The 24,182-nt window shown below is 43.8% G+C and overlaps 3 protein-coding genes across 4 annotated transcripts in view; 1 reads left to right on the top strand and 2 right to left on the bottom strand.

Annotated features, from left to right (window-relative positions):
• LOC136428917 (coiled-coil domain-containing protein 25-like) overlaps window positions 1-4,302 on the top strand; it is a 107,830-nt gene extending 103,528 nt beyond the window's left edge. For both annotated transcript variants that reach the window (XM_066418751.1, XM_066418750.1), the window contains 4 exons: window positions 672-775; window positions 1,329-1,531; window positions 2,107-2,152; window positions 2,757-4,302. In XM_066418751.1, the coding sequence (XP_066274848.1) occupies window positions 672-775; window positions 1,329-1,531; window positions 2,107-2,152; window positions 2,757-2,789 (386 nt within the window). In that variant the 3' untranslated portion in view covers window positions 2,790-4,302. The remainder of the gene's footprint in view (window positions 1-671; window positions 776-1,328; window positions 1,532-2,106; window positions 2,153-2,756) is intronic.
• Window positions 4,303-4,664: 362 nt separating this feature from the next.
• On the bottom strand, window positions 4,665-11,886 carry LOC136428911 (mucin-like protein). Its single transcript, XM_066418741.1, has 10 exons — window positions 11,690-11,886; window positions 11,164-11,283; window positions 10,535-10,654; window positions 9,945-10,079; window positions 9,389-9,508; window positions 8,797-8,919; window positions 8,159-8,262; window positions 7,641-7,756; window positions 7,020-7,364; window positions 4,665-6,382 (listed from the first exon to the last, which is right to left on the bottom strand). Exons 1-10 carry the CDS (start codon window positions 11,880-11,882, stop codon window positions 5,833-5,835), a joined length of 1,926 nt encoding a protein of 641 aa, XP_066274838.1. The 5' UTR covers window positions 11,883-11,886; the 3' UTR covers window positions 4,665-5,832.
• A 488-nt stretch (window positions 11,887-12,374) lies between these two features.
• Window positions 12,375-24,182, bottom strand: part of LOC136427025 (uncharacterized) — a 34,750-nt gene continuing 22,942 nt past the window's right edge. Inside the window, exons 25-39 of the mRNA XM_066415743.1 lie at window positions 23,734-23,967; window positions 22,361-23,529; window positions 21,543-21,813; window positions 21,056-21,168; window positions 20,494-20,587; window positions 18,450-18,611; window positions 17,817-17,991; window positions 17,313-17,454; window positions 16,721-16,841; window positions 16,170-16,304; window positions 15,508-15,764; window positions 14,800-14,965; window positions 13,948-14,214; window positions 13,318-13,484; window positions 12,375-12,551 (exon numbers count right to left, since the gene is read on the bottom strand). Of these exons, the coding sequence (XP_066271840.1) occupies window positions 12,375-12,551; window positions 13,318-13,484; window positions 13,948-14,214; window positions 14,800-14,965; window positions 15,508-15,764; window positions 16,170-16,304; window positions 16,721-16,841; window positions 17,313-17,454; window positions 17,817-17,991; window positions 18,450-18,611; window positions 20,494-20,587; window positions 21,056-21,168; window positions 21,543-21,813; window positions 22,361-23,529; window positions 23,734-23,967 (3,650 nt within the window). The remainder of the gene's footprint in view (window positions 12,552-13,317; window positions 13,485-13,947; window positions 14,215-14,799; window positions 14,966-15,507; window positions 15,765-16,169; window positions 16,305-16,720; window positions 16,842-17,312; window positions 17,455-17,816; window positions 17,992-18,449; window positions 18,612-20,493; window positions 20,588-21,055; window positions 21,169-21,542; window positions 21,814-22,360; window positions 23,530-23,733; window positions 23,968-24,182) is intronic.

The raw sequence follows: 24,182 nt of genomic DNA, 5'->3' as shown, positions 1-24,182 counted from the left end.
ATTTGAAAGATCTACATTAAAATTCACATTTGTAACTTATTTGTTACTTATTTCCAACATATTCCCGTCATTTTGTCACATTTCCACCATTAAGAAACGACGAAAAACGCAAAACGTGTAAAATCTGGTTCATTTACGTATTAACTTGCGTCCCGCAAGTTAATATGCAAATAAGCCAGCGTAGAACGCTAAGAAATAATCGAATCGACCGTTACGGTCGGAGATCGAGAGTCATAGGAAAATCACCACAAGTGATCAAACTTCAGAACGTCGCACGTTCGATCGCGTGTTCGGCGATGGTTCAACAAAATGGCGGACAAGTCAAGTGGTGGTGGGGATTGCGTATACAATTTTTTTTTAGACGTCCGCACGATACTACAAAGTCGCATCCATACGTGATGAATATTGCTGTGCAGTGTAATAAGGTAGATTCAACTTATGATGTAGACAAATAATCAAAAACAAAGAATTTTGTTTTATACTCATGTCACAATATGCCCCTTTAATGTTGCCTCCAGAACTCTTAACACCAGAGTGAGTTAACCAGACTACGCTACTTCTAAGATAAGGGGGGGTTGAGTGTTAGTGGGTTCATAACAGATGATGATTTTTTTCAAATAAAAAAAATACTTGCATCTACAAATTTACCTTCTGTTCCTTTCCACTGCTAGGCAACAAGGCGAACAACATCGCTGTGGTGTACACACCTTTCGAAAACCTGAAGAAGACGGCCAACATGGACGTGGGACAGGTCGGCTTCCACAAGCAGAGGGAGGTGAGGGCAACTTCAATGTGTTGTTTTTAATCAATCGATCAATCAACTCATTAACCAATCTATCAATCGATCAATCACTCAAAATGGTTAATCAATTAAGCAAGAACTTGCAGCCAGCAGCTGAATTATATCTTGTTGCACAAGTCACCACATCATTTAGCTAGTCAATTTAAAATCCTTTATTACATGTGAAGAATGAAGAATATTTGCTTTTAGAGTAGTCTGAAACATAGTTACATGCTAGGATGTACTCTACTAAAGATAAAAAATGTAGACTACTGTACTTTTAAAAAACTTATTTAGGACTAAGAAGTTAGAATTTATATTGATAGAACTATGTGAACTAACACATGGACTAGCCAACTAATGAAATAATACAAATGACAATGGAGTATTGAATTAAAAAAAAAAAACAAATTTTGTAACCATATAGCCTTGTCCATTTCAGGTCAGGGTAATTGCAGTAGAGTCTAAATGAGATCGTTAACCAGTTGAAAGTTTGTGACCTCTGACCTTGTAACCTTTTGTAACTGTATAACCTTGTCCGCTTCAGGTCAGGGTAATCACAGTAGAGAAGAGACTTAATGAGATCGTTAACCGGCTGAACAAAACGAAGCAGGAGAGACAGCCGGACCTGAGAGCAGAGCGCGAGGAACGTGACGCAGAGGAGCGCAAAGACGCCAAGAAGAAACTGAAAGAACAGAGGGATCTAGAGAAGGAAGAAGAGAGGAGAAGAAAAGAAGAAGAAGAAAAAAGGTATCTACGGATTGTAAGATTTTTAGAGATCAGCCGATGTTTGCAGTACCCTGTGGCTTGTCCAGTGTGTAGCTTGACTAAATCGCGCTCCTAGCGGCCGGCCCGACAGATACCGCCCCCTAGGAGGGGTTATGAGGGGGTCATTAACCCGAGCCAGCGAGAGATCGTGTATAAACAGGCTCGTCCAGTGTGATTGGGTGGATTTTTACGTGACAACTACCCTTGATTCTCTGATGATTTTTAAAGCGACCTGTCAATCAACAAATATGGTTGAAGACTGTGTGATTCGGGCTGCATACCAGTATTGTGTCATTTGTGTGAACTGTACCGTGAAAATCGATTAGGTACGGGTCCAAAATACTGGATCACGAAGTACCGGTACTGTGCCAATATAAATGTACACCAGATATATGCTTATTTTGTGACTGAAGAAGCATAAATCCTACTACAAAGACCAATATGTGATGGGGCTTCTTCATGTGTAACAGGTTTATTCTCACCATGAAACTGTGTTGTAAATCATGACTCTTTACCTATCCTGTGAGTTAAACCAACCCTGTCTCTCTTCCCTGCAGGAGCTATTCTAACTTGATGAGAGAGGAGAACATGACGTCGAACCAGGTAAGGAACAGTCACGCCAGACAGTTTCTACTTACTTGGGTACAGTACTACTGTTGTAACCTGCTTCGCACCTCAGTCTGTACAGACACTTCTGTTTTTGTATCTGTATCTATATAGCCGGTATAACCGCCATTCGGCATAACACATCAGCTTCGCAGGCACGCGGCGCAGCAGCAGCTGGTTATATTATGTCGAACGACCTGTCAAAATCTTTTACGTATTTACTGGACATAATGTAATATTTTGATACATCTGTGACCTTCAATAGAATCTTATTAAGGGCAAAGAGCTATAGATCCAGTGAAGGAAAGCATTGTTACTGTATGTGTACATCTGTGAAACAGGAGGAATTGTTTTTTGTGTGTCTAATTGTTTGTCAGTGATAAGTGTTTCCATCCTTATTTCCACGTGGAGGTTAGGTCAAAGATCCCAAAAAATTCCCAGGATAGGTTATCTCATTTCTTGTCTGACTTCAATTTTCCCCAATATGCATGTCTGTTGCCTTATGGGAGCCAGTGGGGAAAATACATTGGCAGAATCAGTGAGAAGTTCACAAAAACACTGAACAATTCACCGAGGTATGATATTTGATTTCTTGTTGCAGGATGCCATGGAAGATGAAGATGACTTCATTTAAAACATACCTGCAGTCAGTGCAAGATGACCCAGGGCGCTCCTCTTGCTTTGTGACATACCATTGCAGCTTGTCCAACATCATCGCCAAGTAAACACTGTACTGACACTGCCCCACGTATAACCAGAGAACTACTGCAGTACCAGAATTCGTCACAAGGAGTGCAACAGCTGGGTGTCACTCATTGCCAGCATGCCTTTCTGGACTGTTAATTTGAACAATGGACTGTGGGCTTGAGAGGCTGAGATTTACAATATGGTACATGTAGTTGACACTGGTGTAGTTCTGGCTTGCTTATCATCATTGCATTACAGATACATGTGCAGGGGTAGTTCAATAAAAGTATCACTTATTATAGCAGGCGGAAATTACACATGGATAAAAATACATATCTCTAGATAGATCACTTGCCTATATCTCAATTAGTTGTTAGGGTGAAATATGGGGTGAGTTGAATTCAGAGAGGTCATCAGGGTCCTGAGTACACAGTGTGTTCATTGAAAGTCTTGATAGACATATTTCCCATAGAGACTTGGGAATGGAAATTGACACAGTTATTGGGTATCTTAAGGCTAGGAAGTGTGTTAAGTTATTCCTCTTAGTCTATGAAAAGTCAGTGAAGGGAAACTTTAAAGTACTTGATTATTTGAAAGTATCTTTTTTCCTTTCTTGGTATGTTATTGATAGGATGACATAGCTGTAATGCTCTTTTGTCAAAGAAGGTACATGTAATAGTGCTAAGTATAATTTCATATGGTATATACAGAAATGATAATTACATCTTATACATCCGGGAGGATGGTGTGTCCATGTGTTTGAACTTTTTGGCCTGTCTTTACATCCCCACCTAACTTCTTCCACTTTGCCCCTTGTAATCATCTTTGCCCCCACAAAAATATTCTTTGCCCCCTCTTTTCCTTTTTTCCCCCAATGCTAATATGCTTAGCCCCATCCCTTCTGCTTTGCCCCCAATTGTGGCCATTAATGAATGAAGAACTTTATTGTACATTCGTGCCCCGAGGGGCTAGATACAGGTCATTTAAATAGACCTAACTAACATGTAAGTGACATAATTGGCACCACATGGTCGATACTGAAATGGTGTAGAAAGTAACAATAATGGTTCTGGTCCAGTAACCTGGATGGCATCCGATTTCAACCGGGGCTCCTATACTCTCTTCCCTTCAGAGAATCAAATATAGGATCTCTTCATAGAAATTGTCACCCGGGACTAAGTGGCATTGTACAAATTTATCCCATATGGAGATTACCTGAAATCTGTTCGTGAAATCCAGGTTATCTTCAGATTGGTACTTGCACTAACTACTTGGTAAAGCCTGCTCAGACTTTGTCTTAGTTGCCTGCATCAAGGGTCTTCCATCAAGACATGCATATGTGCTTTAGGCTAAATGTATTCATTTAATGGCAAATTTACAGTGTCTTGGAAGTGGTTGTACCTTCTGACTGTGATAGCTAGTGAACATGTCACATACAAACAACACGATTGTGGAGTTTCTTTTGTTTTATTTCACAATCACATATCTTACACACCTGAGTTGTGACAGAACGTCACTACAAGTTAAGTCATTCCTTTTTTTACACAAAACATGTAATTCTATTGTATAGAAAAATTACATCTGGGATTGTTCATCCTAGATTATCTGTTAGTGTTCATCAGTTTGAGGATTATAGCGAAGTTGTAAATTGCGTGCGTACTAATGCCACTCTTAGGCCACAAATAACTAAAAGGCACTGCAGTTTTCCAAGTACAGTAATTCATTTGATAAACATTTCATCTGTACGATATTGCTGTATCAAATGTAAGTCCTCATCTATCTGTTGCACTTTACAATCTACTCTTTGCGAGTACTGTACACTTGTAAACGGACAAATTATTTAACAGCGAGTAAAGAGAGGCCAGAGCAGGCATTTATTTGCACAAATTGATTTGGACGGATTGTAGACATAGTGGGTCTATATTCAATCTGTAATGATAGGACAGACAATATGCATATCTGCCTTGTAAAGACAATCTCCATCAACCCAGTCATCGTTTTCATCATAGAATTTAAAGCATTGTTGGAAAGGAGGTTGCAGCTAAAAAGGGGATTGCCAAATCCTGCAATAAACAATTGTTCCTGTATCCAGCGGTGGATTCAGATTCTTTGATTTGACAGATTATTGCCTTTCCACAATAACTGATAAAAATCTGTCTGTACTGTTTTACGATACCCTGGTAATATGTACAAACCACTGTGTAAAAAACGTTAGGGAAAATATTCCTTTGCTAGAGGTAGAAACGTTCACTGACACGAAATACAAAGATACACACTCCTATACAATTCATTAGACGATTTAGCACACAACACGGTTACACCCCGATGTTCTGACAACCCTAACCCTCAGCTTACGCCCTAACTCAAACATAGGGGTGTCGGAACATTGGGGCATTGGAACATAGAGCTGTGCCCAGCAACACACATAACAACAACAAACAACAACAGTGACTTATTGTGCGCTCAGTGCATCAGCTCTGTAAAAGTGGAAATCTTGGGCCTTTGGCACTAAAGTTTTAAGTGTGATTTTTTCATGTCCTGGGGTACAAAAATGTATTTACAAAAGCCTTGCCCCTCAAGAGACACATGCCTATAGTCTTGGGGAAGAAGATTTCGATTCTATTCTGACCAAAACACAAAACTTACAATACCCACAGTGACATGGTTTAACCTCCATTAACATTAATCCACTGGGTTACATAAATCTGTCACTTTCAAATATAGTCGTTTGAGAGATCTCTAGTGCAGCACCCCCAGGTATGCACAGTTTAGATATACAGGCGTGCATTACATTTGTTTACTGACCGGGGGAACGTTGGGTCGGGGATCTGTTTACTTTGGACGCATCTTTTTAGGGTGGCGGAACTATGTACCCTGGTTGAATTATATAAGTAGATGTTGCTACCTGTAACCAAGGAGGTTTTTTTGTAACCAGTTATAAATGTAACATTTGTGTTCAGTCAAGGAGGTTCTATTCTACAAAGTCACGGCTACAGTTCTGTTTTCATCAAGGAGGCGCCCTCGCCGGCCTCTTCAGGCCCCTCTGGTGTCCCGGGCGGCTTGGGATAGAGCTCGGTCTCTGTCGGGGGCGCGGGGAGTCGGGACGGCAGCAGCTGAAGTATGCTGACTTTGGGTTCCTCTTCGCTCTTCAGTTCCTCCGCGGACTGGTAAGCAGGGTTGGCAATGCTGCCCTGTGTGCCCTCCCGACGGAACGATGGCGCGATGCTCCCCTGAGTACCCTCCCGACGAATCGACGGGGCAATGCTCCCCTGAGTGCCCTCCCGAGCTAGCGACGGGGCCATACTCCCTTGAGTCCCCTCCCGAACGAACGTCGGAGCGCGGACGGGTGGCAGCGGTGCCCGCACGGGTTGAGAGCCGATTCCGACCGCGGCCTGTTCGGCCCAGGTTGGGGGAACGGGTTTGCTGGCGGCGCCTCCCTTCTCCAGAGGACCCCAGGCCCGCGTAGCCACGCGTTCTTTCTTCACAGGTGTCATTCGCATGTCTTCGCAGGAGAGACCCACCTTCTTCCTTCTCGATTTCCTAGTGGGAGGGAATATCGTCAACGTTAGTAACATTAATAATAGCTTTTTTTCTTTGAAAATATGATTTTGTTAGACTCATTCCGTATCATTAAACGTAATTGAGCATGTTAAAACTTCAATTAGCAGAACAGCTGATTTTACTGTCGACATGTCAACAGAGGCTCCGATCAGGGTGGTAGGAATACGTTACTGTTAGGGCCATTGTCCAATTTATAGATCCTATAATTTTAAGATCAGTTCATTGATGTGAAGTGACATGAATCGAAGTTGAAACATTCTTTCTTTTTAGAGGAATATCTCTGACAGACTCTGATTGGGATTTCTGCCTACAAAATCATCGAGTAAGCCAGATTGCTATCTTTACCCATTTGGACCTAATAAGTGTGTGTGTTCAGACGCACTAGTACGTATGTACACCCCCAAAGCAATAGCGACTACCAGCAGCACCAGAGGTAAAATCTGATTTACGTGGACAGGCGATCACAACAGACAGGATTCTTAATGTTTGCATCAACTGGACGAATTATCTTATCTAATGGACCACCAAAAAGTGGTCACAATGGCCTGGTGGTCCATATGAAGAGATGGTCACTTGTACGGGTTTGACTGTATGTGATGTGCGTGTTCAGACTCACTTGTACATGTAAACTCCTACAGCAATGGCGACTGCCAGCAGCACCAGAGGAACCAACACGGCGACTACGATGACAGCGGTATTCGTGCCAGCCGCTGCTACCGTTCCCTCCTCTTCCACAGGCACCAACAGTGCGATTGTGGAGATGTCCCCTCCAAGCACTGCCTCAAGTGCCGTCACGTTCGACTGGAGAATGGCCAGGAGCTCGCTCCCAGGGATGGACGTGTTGCCAGAGGGAAGGAGAAGGTAGTACGCAAGCGCAGTGGTGCTGTCGTTGTTCGCTGAAGGGTAACCTGAAGGTCGTTGGACTTCAAGGACGGTGAAGGTCACAGGTGTGCTCCTTCGTCTGCAAGTGGCGAAAGTTTAGAGTGAGTTTTGACACAACGTTAAGATATTTAAAGACAAAAAATCAACCTCCACAACTGGATAAGATTCTTGTGTGTTACGCCGAAAGGCGGTTATGCCGGCTACATAGATACAGAAGGTACGGAAGTTACGCCTTGACGTTTTGAGTGACATCCACCACTCTTCTTCAGCGTCAATAAACCGCCATCTCATGTACTAGACCAAGTGTATATTGACTTGTTCATTCTAGTAACATGGCCATGTTAAGGTCACTGACCTCCTGCGAGAGCCATCTGACGTCGTCACGCCGCACGCCACAGCATTCGCGGTGCAGTATTCCGTTGCCATGGCAGCCAGCAGAGTCGAGAAGGCGTTATCCACTGTCACGGTGTACTAATGAGGAAGGGGGAAGATAATGTGTGAATTTTATATTAAACATTACAATCGTCTAAAAAAACCGAGATCACATGGTTTAATAGCGACTCGGAAGCTCTTTGGTGACAAAAGAAACACTCAATATCTTTTCTCATTAAAAAACAATATTTTATGACTTGTGGCTTTTGAATGGTGACAGTCACATCTAATGATATATTCAAATCTGCGTGTGGCATCGAGTCTCTTGAAATGTGTTGTATTTTAGGCAAAGAAATGTTACATAAAACGTCATAGCTCAGTATTTCATGACAAAGTGATATTCATTTGCTTTGGACAAAGTTGGCAAAACCATTCGTCAGGGGTTATATTGTGGTATCTGCCTGTACTGGCACCAAGCGGCCATGCTGTAATGGTTCTCACCTGTGCCAAGGTTATCCCGCAGTTGAAGGTCACAGCGTTGGAAAGGTCCTGGTCGGAGGGTGTTCGTGTGGAGACAGACACTGGCTTCTCGTCGTCGGGAAGATCTGACAAAAAGTTAAAACGGTCAGGTCGTTATTTCAGGGATTGATAGTAAAAATAACGATACTTTTTGTCTTATCATTTGTAGTTCTTAGGAAAATGACAGCGAAGATACTTTTTTGTCTTAGTTAGGCAGCTCGGAGTAAGCAGTTAAGTCATCGATGTATGTGAAAAATTACAATAGGAGAAATCTTTCTCACTGGGGACCATCACCATGATCATCATCATCATCATCATTCACTGGATTCATTAGGACTATAATGTTCTTGCATTTGCTAAGACTTGCATCATGTAATCTGTACCTTTGTTACATTTTGTCTGACCCTTACCCCTTCTCTCATGACCTCTATGAAAAGTGGCCTGCTGACCGATTTGATTTTTTAAAGAATAAAGGCTCAAAGAAAGAGAAAGAGAAAGAAAGAAACTCTGCAGCTACAGGACCTGGTGTAAAAAAACACCTTCAGCTGTAATAAATCTTTCTTCGGTTCATGTGGCCTAAATGAATCTGCGTGGTTGTTTGCCACAGTTTGGTTACTCACCGACGCATGCGCCGTCCGTCAGGACAAGCCCGGCAGCACACTCACAGCTGTAGGACCCCGGCTGGTTCTTACACACGGTGTTTCCGGTGCAGTTGTAGCTCCCGGTGTTACACTCATCAATGTCTGCGCGTGGAAAATAGTTAGATCTGTCAAATTCCAGTTCATCAACAGTACAATTCACCTCTCTATCTAACAACCATCGCCATGATCATCACCATATACTGGAAATAGCATTAATCTTGCAGAATGATACAATAACTTTGTTAGGTGCAGCAGTGCAAAACGGGAATGTGTGAGGTTCTACTTGTGGCTTTGATGGAGTCCTTTATGTCTGCATGGCTACTGTTCGTATAACACTCCATGCAATCACATATTAAACATTGTTACAGTTGACACTAGGAACTTCGAATAAGTGATACAATCTAGGTATTAGAAAGAAAATTCGTGAATCGTTTTGTACATGTATGCGAAGGCTTTGGTATCAAAATAACTGTCATGCTTTATCTTTACACTCAAAGGGAATATGTGGGACTAAAACACAATGAAAAAATGCTGCTTGCTTACTTACTTACAGTTATCTGTTATCCCTTACCTTGACAGGTGTGCTCGTCCACCAGCTCGTAGCCTGACTCACAGGAGCAGTTGTAGCTGCCGTCCGTGTTGGCGCAGTTCTGGTTGCAGCTGTTCTCTCCAGTCTGGCACTCGTCCACATCTGAAAAAGATGCATTCGGAATTTAACATTTTTTATTCATGAATTCATTCATGCACTCGCTAATTCATTAATTCCTTCCTTGATTCATTCGTTCGTTCACTCCCTCGCTTACTCACTAATACATCGTCTAAAATAAGAAAATCGACCTGTCCAACAATTCAACCAAGCCTTGTCTCAAAGAACGGCGATTATCGAAAAACCAAAGGTAAACACTGTAACAAACTGTCATAAGTTTGAAAAATGTTAGGATAGTTGAATTGTTATCTACAAGTATCTATTCGTATACGTATCTATTGTTATCTATAATTTGATCAAATGAATGAATAAACGAGTGAGTAAATGAATTAATGAACACTCAGACATTTTGTCTGGATTGCTACTGTAACAGCTAATTCAAATCCCTTCAACTCAGTGTAGTAGTTTCCCCGCCACTCACCGTTGCAGTTCACGCCGTCGTCTGCCAAGGCGTACCCGCTCTTACAGGCGCACTGCTTGGTGCCGCCGTTGTTCAGACACCAGCCCCTGATGACGTCACATCCTCCCGTATCCCCCTCAGGGCACGGATCAGTAGCTGCACGTGTGAGTAAAGTAGTTTCGTTATATGTTTTTTTGTAGTGCCAGTGTGTATGTGTAAGGACATTTGTTTATAGACTTCAATCATGTAGTCCGTGTCTCTGTTATATTTTGTCCCCCATGACCTCATGAATCAACAAACAAACAAACAAACAAACAAATAAACATACATACATACATACATACATACATACAATTTATAGGCCAAAATAGTTACTCAAGCAACTGGATCGAATTTTGAAAAATTCTGTCTAACCTTCATCAACGATACAATCTATAGCTATATAAGGATTCCCTTTTAAATTGATGCTCAATCTATTTCTCCCTCTAAGTCATCCTCACAACCCCAACGTGCGGTGACAACTACGGTCAAATACATTTCTTCCCACCAGTGACATCACGGCTTATCACGTGTTCCATAAGAACATATTGAGATACTGCTGTTGAACTCACGTGTGCAGGACTTGCTGTCCGATCCCAGTTCAAACCCGCTGTTGCAGGAGCAGCTGTACGAACCGGCGTTGTTGTTGCAGACCTGGTCACAGTCGCTAGCTGGCGTGCACTCATCCACATCTGTTGGAATTAAATGCTTTTATTAATATCGAGCCATTTTTCTGTGCATTTCAGTGAGGAGATTCGACAGCTTGTTGCAGTTACTGTAGCAATAGTCGATCCTGTGTTGGCCATCCCTAAAAAGCGAATATTGTGCCATTCATGCATTTCAAATGCACAAAGGACTGCACTAAATGACGAGCCATTAACATATATCATGTGATTTATAATCAATGCATCACTGTGCATCATGTCTTGCAACAAAGAAAACCATACGGCCAAATTTCGGAAACAAATACAGATTACATATGTGTCGGTATTGTTCAGCACCAAGGACAGGCATGTTTCCCCCTGTGTTGTTGCTGTTCAGCACCAGGTACTAGGTATGTTCCCCTGTGTGTGGATAGTGTCTAGCACTATAGAAATTGTCATTACCTGTGTGTGGATGGTTGTCAGGACCAGGTACAGGAGTGTTTACATACATGTGTGGATAAGGCCAATTCCAGAATCTCTTCAAGAAACTATCTTACCATTGCAGGAACTTCCGTCGCTTCCCAGTTCATATCCGGCGTTGCACGAGCACTGGTAGGAGCCTGGGAAGTTCACACACAGCTGTGCACAGGACGCTCCCGATACGCACTCGTCCACGTCTGAAACAGAATAGAAATGGCCATTAGTCCAAAGGTACGTGAACAATTCACTATCGAGGAAAATTTAGCACTGTTGAGATAATAACAAATCCGTCTATCGCTACCAATCTAACATTGAAGTCGGTCCTCAGAAAGCAAGTCAGCTCCTTTCACAGTTCGGACATATACCAGTCTGAGGAAGTTATCAACCCAGAACTAACGTGTTAAAAGATATTTTTCCCTAGAACTATCGTCGAGTGGAAGCAAGTACAGAAGGGGTACCTTCACTGGATAGATTGAAACGCTTGTTCTTAGATGTGCAACGGTTAGGTGTGACACGGCGTTCAGTGTAATATAACCATCTGCTGAAATTTTGACAAATCAAATTCCTTTTCCAAAAGTGCAATGGGAGTTTCAGTTGCCCTACCTGCACAGCGCTGGCCATCCCCTGCATACCCGGTTGGGCAGGAGTCACACTGGTACCCGCTGATGTTGGCTGGGGCCGGCAAGTCGATACATCGGACATCTGCGTAACATGGCTGGAAGTTCGCTGCGCATGCGTCAATGTCCGACTCGCACTTTGATCCGGTGTAGCCGGCTGCGCATGTGCACTCTTGCATCACGAACCTGCAGTGAAATTAAAGAATGAACAAAATGAATCAGTTTTTTTGCATGAGCATGTTTTTTTTAGTTTGTTCATGATGACGTATAGAAGAATTATGTTCTAATTGCGAGTAATGTATATGTAGGATGTTATTTATGTATTTTTCGTTTCCCTCTCACCTCTTTACCAATATCAGTAGCGCGTAGTTCAGTGGTTAGTGACCTATAGTGATGTGCCGTTCAACCTACTTGTAAGTACTATACCTAGTGTCTTCTCTATCACGACCAGTGAAAAAGATTAGCTCTTCAGTGAGCTTAAGTTTGATCGAGGTCATTTTCACTTCTGACTCCACATGAATCTTGTCTTCTGAACCTCACTAGTGCAGTAATTAAAACAAAAACCGTCAAAATCCCCCGGCGTGCGCTAATGGGCCTGGACGGGCGGCCAACATTCCAATCACCGTAGGGATACCACGGAGCTCCCGGTGATACTGTTACCAGGCTAAGCCTTACCTAGTGTTATTGGAGGAGCTGTGCGCGCCTCCGCTGGTGGCGCAGCTGCCATCGTTCTCACAGCTGCAGAGGTACACTGTTGGCCAGTAGAGGGCGCTCGCGCCGCCGGCGTCAGTCACCAGGATCTTCAGGTTGAAACTCTCCTCCCTGTCCACCCGCCAGCTGAACGTGGCCTTTGGTAGAGACGATACAGAGACATCTTGAGATCTTTACTAAGCATCTTGAGATATTTCAAAGCATCTTGAGATATTTCAAAGCATCTTGAGATATTTCAAAAGCTTTTTTAGATAGCTCTTTGTGGCTTCATGTCTCTCGCATTTGATAGCGAGAATACAGAGATATAGTTAGATCTTTACAAAGCACCTTGATATCTTTTTAAAGCATCTTGAGATCTTTTCGAATCATCTTGAAGTCTTTTTCAAGCATCTTGAGATCTTTACAAAGCATCTTGAGAGCTTTACATACTAGCATCTTGAGAGCTTTACATAGCATCTTTAGATATTCAAAAGCATCTTTTCAAATCATCTAGAGATCTTTTCGAAGTATCTTGAGATCTTTTAACTATCTGGAGATTGGTCAAAATATCTCAAGATCAAGTCAAAACATTTCAAGATGGGCTTTTTGGGCTTTTTTTGCTTACAAATGAAGGCGGCTTACAAGAAACCTTATCTTGTATATACAAAAATAAGAAAAGCACATTATAAGCCTTCAGAAAGCTTGACGCATAGAGTCTGGTAATGAGGTTATTTCGTTCACTGGAAGCCTGCGAAGCTGCTGTGTTATGTCATGTCATGTCATAACCCCCCCCCCCCCTCCACACACACACACACACACACACACTTTGCCCCTGTTGGGGCTATATGGGGGTAGCAAAGATGATGACACAGATACAGATAGCTACACAGCACACAGATACAGATAGATGTGAAGGTAACTTACCGTATTTCCACTGGCAGACAGAACGGACGCCGCCAGGGTGGACGGTGATGACACGGAGAAGCTGACAGAGTCGCCGTTCCTGTCCTCGGCAGTCAGCGAGAACTCTAGAGTCTCCTGATACACGGCGTACAGCACGGTAGGGCCGGTCACGGTGGGAGGGTAGTTACCTAGGGACGAACAGTGATAAGAATAACGTTTACTGTACATTCATGACCTATCGGGCTAAACGTACAGGCATGCAGATTCAAAAGAAGTAATAAAAAACATACAGTGACAGGCTTAATACTAATACTAGTCGAAAACATGGGTTTTAAATCTACACTACTACCTATAAGTTCGGCTTCTTCTTGCCCCTTGGTGATGACAAGTATATAGGCTGAGATGGGTTTGTTTAACAGTAATATCGGGATTTTTTGCCAATGTCGTATCCATATGGTGGTAATTCGAATTCCTACTTTTAGGGCCGCATTTCCAAACAAAACACACAAAACGTGAAAAATGTTAGTCGTGAATATAATTTGTATATATTTCTCGATATATACTTTAATTTTTCTTGCTGCAAACAGCCCGGCCGGGCCTCGTTTTGGAAATGTGACCCTAGCTAAAATGTGAAGTGTAAAAAGAACTGACTTGTTTTCTGCGAGCCGTCTTCAATGGTAGAAGACTGGTGAAGAGACGCCGCCCCTACTGCCACGCTCCCCGTCTGGAGAACGTCGTACACACACTCCTGGTTGCCGCCACACTGGTCTTCCGCCTGTTGTTGTAACACCGGGTCGGGAGTTCCGGCCTCGTCCCCGAAGGTGGGGACGAAGGTGTCGTCTTGGTAGGTGTCTACGCCCTGACCGGCGTCATAGTGGAAGAGGGACGCCTTGTCGCCTGCCCCGGCTGTCACTTGCCCTGTGTAATGAACAGTGTGACACTAAGATCGGCCACTTTTCCTGTAAATGATGTAGGTCTAGCATCCTAGCCTGGACAGATTTGACCTCAAACGGTCAAGAACAGTAAAGCGTTTTGATAATAAGTTTCGTCATAGAAAGTCTTCGGATGTATATATGATTTGTTCCAAAGTGGTAGATCTAAAACATTTCTTTAAAGATTTCCTTCAAGTTTTACAGGAATTCCATTCAACCAAACAAAACTTGAACCGTCCTTAAAATCAGTTAGTAAATGTGTGGGGAAAACACGAACAAGATGATCAATAAAAAGTATAGATAATGATGATTCAGGGTGTACATTACAAAGAGATATGAATTTTCAAGCGTTGTCAAGTTTGTTAGGGCCCGTTCATACTTGTGCATATATTCAAGTCCGTATGAGTTCCGTATTGCTCATTTGACCCACCCTTGGGCAGCCTGGTTATTGAACCGAACAAATGACGTCTTCGGCAGCAAACTTTACCTAAACCTAAGAACTCATAAGGACGTGAATATACGCATGAGTGTGAACGGGCCTCAAAGCTGATGCACCGTCCTCACAACTTACATGATCGTCCGAAGTCGAAAATCTGCCTCTCGGTGGAATTAGTCGACAGAACCGTCCCGTCATGCATCATGAAGTCGTTGGCTTGATCTCCGTCCCAAACTCCCAGCAGGCCTTTCGTTTTTCCCATGAAGGATACCGGGGCGGAGAAGACGATCGACATCATGCCCTGTAATCATTATAAACAACGCGTAAGGTCTTTAAGTCTTCAATACACTCTTTAACTTTCGACACACTTAAAGGGTTAGGGATCACTGGAGTGAACTGGAGGTCCTGTGACGAAAATAAAACATCCTGGTGAGAGATGCCTACGAAGACAGAGCTCAAGTTATGTGTAAATAATTGATGTATCAAATGTCAGTATGGGAGAGCTAACATGATGTTTCACATGCTTTCCCTTATTGAAACGTTAAACGTGAGTCAAGATAGAAGGTTCCAAATCTTTCTAACACTTCTATTTTTTTCTACCCAGCTGTTTGAAGGTTATTACTTCTTTTCTGCATACAATGGGACGTGAATTGTCCGGCGTTTTGGTAGATAAACGGATCGGATAGCTTAAGCAAGAAAATAGGTTTTCTATTGAACGGTAAGATTTGAGAAGCTTGGGGAATTTTGAGGGATTTCTGTGAATAATTCACTTCTTTCAGAATGAGTATTGTGGACATTATGACGTCTTTCAGGATGATATTGTCGACGTTGACACCAACATACCTGTTCAACTTGTGCAGTCGCAGACACACCTGTGCTGTAGTACACCTTGAATTCGCTTGCACTTGGCCTTGACACCAACACATTGCTTTCCTGCGCGATCGCTGTACTGACGTTGCCGTATACGGTCATGTCTTGCAGTGCACCATCGATATACAGATTCATGCCGGTTTCCGAATCAGAGGCTACGTTTACTTGAATCGGGACGCCACCATTCTTTTGAATGACCATGGCGGAAAAGGCTGTTGCTGTTGTGGTACCTGCAAAAAAAATCAATGGTATCAATGATCTCGAGGTTTGAGAAGGAAAACGTAAAGTTACATGACATGTATTCTGTGCGAAAGCTATTAACACTTGTGGGGACAACGGTGTCAACTGTGATATTCTAGCGCCCTGTCGGCAAAAAATGCGAACACCACCGGTAGTGAGCGGAAGGAAACGAGTACGTCTGCGAATGCTCCAGATTGGAATATAATACACGCGCGTGCACAGCTGCGACTTTAGCGTTGCAGAATACACGCGCGAGCACCTTTACACGATTCTCGCGCGAGTAGTCGACAATTACCAGGTCCTCTGCTTAGCTGTCCACAGTTTCAGTACCCTTTGACTGTCAAGTTAGAACTTGCAATTACTGTTTGCAAACCCAATGTGAAATCATTATCTACCTTCTGGGAACGCCGTCCTGGCTTGCACTTGATACTGTCCGTTGTCCACATCGGCCATGATGTATTCGCCTTTGCCGTTAAAGGTGTAGCGTTTCCCGTCCAGCGTGGTGATGTGAGGGTCTCCCCAAGTCCAGCCTTTGGTAGGATAGGAAGAAACAATACCATTTAATACACAATACAAAAGTTAGTTAGGCAACTGGATAAGTTTTGTAAACGGTCAGACGTTTTACTTAAGATATAGCATCTGCTATGTTTCGTGAGTGACTGAAGAGAATCTGAATTCAAACAGAAATTTAACCACAATTGTGATTTGATACTTAAATGAGGTGAAGACAATTATAATACGGTTCAGTTGAAGATGATAGCACTAAAACATTTTGTACATTACCAAATCCTAAAGTTTGGTGATACGCAAATTGTGCCTACTGTACACAAAACTGGTGTGTTACGGCTAAAGGCAGTACCGGTAATACGAAAGAAACAAACGAACCCAAGAGTTGTCTACAGTCATGAATAATCTACACGACACGATGAATACATGTAACACCTACTCCATATTGGCGGCAGGTACTGAGAGCAGTTGGCCGATGGGCGCTTCTCGTAGAACAGGTCACAGGTCCCCACGCTTTCCACGCAGCATTTTGTGTATGCCCAGTCGTCATCTTCTCTGTTCTGTAAGGAAAAACGTGCAAGGAGTGCAACATTTAATGTTAGTGATATAGTGTTAATTGCTAATTGATATTATTCCTTTAGTAGTTGCAAAAGAATCATACTTTTGGATCGCAGATTCTGTTTCTTGCAGTGTGGCATTGCGACATATCGTTCTTCGCGGCATAGCCTAATAACACAATTCAGCCCTTTGGCTGCAATGTTATTTGATGCTGCGTGTGAAGGAATAATAAGATGTCAATCAATTAATCACAGATATAAAAGGACGACAACTAAAATTTGGGTCTCCGAAACAGGGTGTGCCGATATTTGATCACCTGAATAATAAGGGGAAGAATTGGCGAAGAAAGTTTGTCCGTGGAATGGCTTACATTTCTCCTTGAATAACTGAGCAAGTCAAACCCTACGTCCCGTTGCAAACTATTCTCCCTATAGCTAGCGTCGTTGATCTGGTAGAGACTAATATTTGATCACCTGAATAACATAGCCCCCGTCCGGCCCTCCAGTCTTCAGCGCGCCGTCTTCATAGCAGCATTTCTGTACCAGTCCGTCTGCTGTAGGGAAGGCGCTGTAGGCACAGATGTCCCACCACGAGCTGCTCCAGTCGATCTGGAACCTACAGCGGCAGAAAGGAGACAGGGTTTTGAACAACTCAGTAGTAGTAGACAAAGAATAGGTCAATCTTGAATTTACGTCTGTAAAGGTTTACCGAAACACTTATTGTATTTCTTTTTTTCTCCTTTTTTATAAAAAGAAATGTATTTTCGCGAGGATTTGATAAATCGGGGTAAGACTGGAAAAGAGGTTGTCGTGGTGTTTTAAGCTCGCTGTCGAAACAATATTGGAGCACTGCGTGAAAACAAACTTTAAGATGTTCGCATTGTCATGATTTTGCCCTGCGAAAATATAATCGAATATTCAAGGATTTTGATTATTTCTCCCACACCACAACGTTAACGTCGGTCCCATTGTACTTACGCTCCATCGAACCACAGTTGCCATTCCGTGCACGGGCAGTCGGGCGGCAGCACACTCAGAGTGGCCTGCACGTCAGCGGGGTCCGCCTGGTTCCGGTACCAGGACAGACACTCCAGCCGAGCGTCCATCGTACCGTCCGAGTCCTCCATCCGTACCATCCACTGGCCAGTGTAGCCTGCAGGAAAAAAAACGTTGAATGAATTGGTTAACAGGTCATTCTTCATCTGTATCACATAGTTGTACTCCAGGAAGATTAGCTACTTACATAGCTAATGGAGGAAATAAAGTACCCAAGTATCGTTCAAACCCTTGTAGTTCCTAGTGGCACATAGGGCAGCACATTTCCTTGCTGTTTCAGTAGCTGGGTGGGTATCTTTTCACAGGGAGGAGTTTCTAGCCCTCCCCCTTTAACTTGCTCGAGCCACCTCCTCTAACAACACGGGACCCCCATTTCACACCCCTTCCGAAAGGCAGGTGCAGCTCCAACCGAGATACTTATAAGAATCGAACCGGGGTCTCCTTCTTATTGGAATCAGGATTTCAAGTGTGCACATGAGGTGGATACCAGTTGGGCTACAGGGGCATCCGAAGTACGTAGGACATGGCACAATTTATGCACACAGTGAGGAATACCTGTATTGCCCTCGACCTCATCCAACAGGTGCATCCGCTGCGTTCCTGAGTACGTTGGAAGGTTGACGACGTTCTGTCCTTCGTCCCCGGCACTGAAGCCTGCTACCGGCCAGGGCAGGCCCGAAACATCGGTGAAGTACTGGTAGTACTCGTCGCTGAACCCTGAACATCACCACAGGTAACACAACGATTATCTTAGAGCCAGACACTTTGAGCAGCTTTGCTGAAACCGTTTCCGAGTCGTTCTACAATTCCTTTTTGACTCATATTTATTGTCATGACTGAAGGACTATCATGAACGACGTTAGGCTGAATGTAGAATTTCATAATGTCCAAAAAGATGCTCAGTTGCACAATGTGTAAACGAAAACCTAATGTACGAAGATGGATCGTGGTTGTAGTCAGATATCCGGTTTATCTTGGTACGGTCAGATTCGTCAGGCGATCTTGATTTCGTACACTTTTCAAGCAGGCTGTGACAGAGCCAACCGTCTTCAAGATTTTTTTTTTGTTAAGTTAACCCTCAAACCACCGTATGGGGTCAAAACTGACCCCAGGCGTACATCAGCATGCGCCATTTTGACATTTCGAGTCGAAAACAAAATTCCTTCTATGAGTTTGTTTGTATATATGTCTTATAACTTCTCACAAGATTTTACTGAGATTGGCTGATTGTTGATTAAGTTATCGTAGAAAGTTTACGCATGGTCCAGTGGGGTCAAAACTGACCCCAGCAAAATCTGCACTCATATTCCCTATTGTTTGATACTTGTCATCTAGAAACATGTATGATAAGGGTTATTATGATCATAGTGTCAAAATATAATTTTGTAGAAACGTAAAAAAATAAATTTTTTAAATGTACGTAAAGATTAATGACGTTGCGACGTATTATGACGTCATTTATGTGATTTTATTGACGAAAACCAACAAATTGGGTATTTCCGTATAATTCAAAGGTACGCGATAAAACTTAAATAGAAATTTTGTATGATAAATCATGATGTATCCAAAGACGATATTTGTAGATGACAATAGGAACGACCTGGGAACGACGTCAAAATGACGTCATAGAAATTATATTCATATCAAGTTACACTAGCGAAATCCGCCATCTTGGTTCCGCCATCTTGAATTATTTCAAATGCATTTTTTCATCATATAACCTAATATCACAATGAAAATGGCCCAAAACGATTATACTAAGATTGTTTCTGTTTGAATAAACATGGTAATGATGAAATTTGGGGTTAAAATAGCTGGTTACAGCTAATCTAATTATATCGTCCGCCATTTTAGATTTTGACCGATGACGTAATCAAATATGCATAAATTATGAATATTGAATCATACAAGTGATAGTGAATTAAATTGATTGGTATTGATGTAAGAAAATAAATGCAATTTAAAAAGACAGCCCTAGAATTACATTGTAAAATCCAAAATTAGCGACTTTTTCCAAATATGGCTCTAAAAAATCGGTATCCATTGCAACATGAAAACATTGATTAGATATTTCATTAAAATCAAATTGTTGCCAACGAAATTTTAGCAAAGGTGACCAAGTTTGGTTGTTCTAGCGTAAGCCATTCAGATGCTATATGACATCAAGTGTTGGCGCAGGCCTCAAAAGAGCCCGCTTGTCTGAATAGCGTTAGTTGCAAAAGACGATGTTCCCTATTTTTGCATAAATTATGATAATGAGCAAAAATTATTCACATCTAATCATGTCAAACTGTCCCTTATAGATTACTTAAACTATACATATATACAAACCACAAAAATAGGCACCAATAAAGCTATATTTGTAGAAAACATTGTGGGGTCAGTTTTGACCCCATACGGTAAGATTCGTCGTAAAAAAGCTACGGTGGTTTGAGGGTTAAATGCGTAACAAGGCAGCTGAATTTTGCAAGACGCATGCATGACTATTTCAAGAATGCTCTCAGTTTCCGGTCGTACGACGTGCGTGGCCGGGGCCTTAGTCACATAGGGTGCCATCATTTGGTGTAGGATTGAATGTTTCAGACAATGGAAAATGTACCTGGATAAACCCAGTTGAGCCCTCCCTCCGGGTAGATAACCTTGCTGAAGGAATGTAGGGCGTTTGTCATCAGCACGGCCTGGAACGTGTTTGTCTGCAGCAGAGACGAAGACGACGACAAAATGTTAGTTCGACGAAATACATAGATTTTGAAAGCACTAGATAAGCTAAGTCCTGGAATATGTGATAAAATCACTTTTTAGCTTCAGTATTGACAGGGAAACATTTCCATGGAAACGAGTATTGAATTGCACCAGATGAGAGCGCCTGAAAAATACGATTTGACCTAGTGGTTTTTAGAACGTGTCATGAACGGTCCGTGCGAAGACGTGCTAAGAAGAAGAAGAAGCCAAAAAAAGGGGCAGGTAATGTCAAAGATATTATCAGAGAATGGACAGACGTGACACTAAGTGAGACAATGTACGTGAGAAAGCTTAAAAAAAGAACTGTTAAGGATAAAGAATTTCCAGAACGTCTGTGGTGCCCCAAGGGGCAAATACTTAAACTAAGAGATAGATGAGATGAGAGTATGTGCAAGATGTATATAAATTTAGGCTTGTACCTGGACGTCGGAGAGATCGCAGTCCTCGCACCCCCAGCCTCTGTAGCAGCTGCAGCCGATGTACGGGGGAAGGTCTACCCACGTCACCACAAGGGCCCAGGTCGGCCTGAAATCTGTCGGGGAAATCATATCATAGTACACATAACTACACATTTCATATGATAAACATCATGCTTAAGGGTTTTCGGACCCCATTGGATCAAAAAACAAATGCGGTTTATATTGTTACCGTTCTTTTGCCTTCCAAAATACTACTTCATTGACTTTTTCGTCCTTATGACATACATGTAGTCCGTTTTGTCGTTGAGAGTGGTTGAACCCTTCTCCATTTTCATCAAAGATTACTAACAACTAATTACATTCCAAAAGTCACAGTAGAATTGTCTTTCTTGAAGGCTATACCAATGTACATTTTAGTTGCACTTGGATAAGAGTTTTTAGATAGAACACATCATCAAGGTCATTGCGTGTGATGTAGGACACTTACCTGGGAGGGATGAGTCATAGTCATTCGCGTCATCACCGGCGCGATTCAGGATCTCCTCGGTGTTTGCCTGTCCGTCTCCCTCGGCGTACGAGTGGAAGTAGATGTGCGAATGTTGGGTCCCCTGCCTGTCCTGGGAGAGGCTGGACGCGTCTGACATGGCCCAGAAGGGCGCGGTCATGGCGATGTTGTTGTACGTGCGGCGGGTGCCGAACAGGTACGGGATCCATGGCGCCCACGGTGTCTCGAAGGAGATCATACCATTATCACAAACCTGAAGGGGTACAATAGACGAGAGCAAAGGTTTAAGGCGATACCAATACTCAGTGCCGTATAACATAACACTAATTTTCTTTACCTTTGACCCAACTTTCTGTTAGTGTCCATGTCTTTAGTATTCGACTGCCAATTAAGCGGAGGTTTGGACAGAACCCAACGTGCTTCACACATATACATCAAGTGACTACAAAACCTCCGTTTCACGAAAGTAGAGTGATATGAACAGTAAAACCTGTACTAGAAACCATTTCTAGCTCTGCATTACTTGAACTATCTGGCCATGCTGGACACTTTTGCACAATGTCCCCGTAGATTATTTTTCCCATTGAGAAAAGCTCTAAGAACCGTGTCTTTAGTGACCACCTGTCTATTGTGACCACTTTCTGCCGGTCCCTCGAGTATTACTGTCGACAAGTTTGGTTGGTTGTGCGGTAATTTGATTTTGAAGCCTCAGTGCCTAACCCCAGTATCCAGTTAAAGTCTTCCTTTTGATCGAATCAGAAACGTGAACAGTGACCGATAGGCTATTAACATAATGATACACTCACATAAAGTTTGTAGTGTCTCTTTCCAAAGAACGGGAAGCCTTCGTCGTTGATGCCCTGCTCCAAACACTCCCCCCAGTAATGGCCCTCGCCACTGTTCAGGAGATCCTCATACTCTTGATCTCCAGCCTCCGGGCCGAAGGGGTACAGATTGGAATCCTCAAGTGGATTTGGCCCGGGGGCCTCGGTAGAAGCTGGCACGGGGCCCTCGGTAGGATTTGGTCCAGGGCTCTCGGTAGGATTTGGTCCGTCAGACGTATGATATGGGCCGGGGCTCTCAGACGTATAATATGGTTCGGGACCCTCAGAAGGAGTATATGGTTCGGGACCCTCAGAAGGAGTATACGGTTCGGGACCCTCAGAAGAAGTATATGGTCCATCATCCCCGGAGCCACTTGGTTCCTCGTCCCCTGACCCGTTTGGTCCCTCGTCCCCGGACCCGCTTAGTCCCTCGTCCCCGGAGCCGCTTGATCCCTCGTCCCCGGACCCGTTTGGTCCCTCGTCCCCGGATCCGCTTGGTCCATCGTCCCCGGACCCGCTTGGTCCATAGTCGCCGGACCCGCTTGGTCCATCGTCCCCGGACCCGCTTGGTCCATCGTCCCCGGACCCGCTTGGTCCATAGTCTCCAGAACCACTTGGTCCATCGTCCCCGGACCCGCTTGGTCCATAGTCCCCGGACCCGCTTGGTCCATCGTCCCCGGACCCGCTTGGTCCATAGTCGCCGGACCCGCTTGGTCCCTCGTCCCCGGAGCCGCTTCGTCCCTCGTCCCCGGAGCCGCTTGGTCCCTCGTCCCCGGACCCGTTTGGTCCCTCGTCCCCGGACCCGCTTGGTCCATAGTCGCCGGACCCGCTTGGTCCATAGTCGCTGGACCCGCTTGGTCCATAGTCCCCGGAACCACTTGGTCCATAGTCCCCGGACCCGCTTGGTCCATAGTCCCCGGACCCGCTTGGTCCATAGTCGCCGGACCCGCTTGGTCCAAAGTCCCCGGAGCCGCTTGGTCCATAGTCCCCGGAACCACTTGGTTCATAGTCCCCGGAACCGCTTGGTCCATAGTCCCCGTACCCGCTTGGTTCATAGTCCCCAGAACCACTTGGCCCATAGTCTCCCGACCCGCTTGTTCTATAGTCCCCGGACCCACTTATCTCGCAGAATGATCCAGAATAACCTGCAAAAAAGCAATACTTGACTTAGATTCTATAAGCAACGAACGTCCAGCAAATTTGATTTGCCTATAACAAGTGTCTGTCTGGAGATAAGGAGCCCTGGAAAATATTCAGACAGGAACAATAGGAGAGCGCGCAAAAAATTAACATAGAAAAACACCATCGGTGTAAAACACTATTGTATCGACCTGATACATGGTACATACCTTCCTCACACTCGCAGGTGTGATATCCCTCACAGCCCAGCGGGTGACAGTTTCCCTGCTCACAGCTGTCTTCTTGGCAGTCCCCGAACAGAAACTCGCAGTAAGGTCCCGTGAAACCGTCCGGGCAGACACACCAGACGTCTCCACCTCCCCAGGAGTCCATCTCACAGGGTGCCCCGTTCTGACATTCGTCCAACGTGCAGTCGGTGGGTACGGTGGTCTCACACACTTTACCTAAATCGGGCAAACATTTTACCATCAGTAAGTATGTACGTAAACGTAGTCCCATAGCATATTGAGGCCTTAGGGGCAGTGGGTTGTTATCCGAAGTTGGAACCCAATCCTCTCCTTCCGCAGCCTTTTACATCCCCAACTGAAGTCAGGTATCCATTTTTTTTCACCTGGGTCTAGTGAGGAAATCGGTACCTTTCCCGATGACATAGCATCGG

This window comes from Branchiostoma lanceolatum, chromosome 2 (genome assembly GCF_035083965.1).
Source record: "Branchiostoma lanceolatum isolate klBraLanc5 chromosome 2, klBraLanc5.hap2, whole genome shotgun sequence".
NCBI lineage: Eukaryota > Metazoa > Chordata > Leptocardii > Amphioxiformes > Branchiostomatidae > Branchiostoma > Branchiostoma lanceolatum.
The sequence above is the reverse complement of the archived record's forward strand: the minus strand, read 5'-3'. Positions and strand labels throughout refer to the sequence as shown.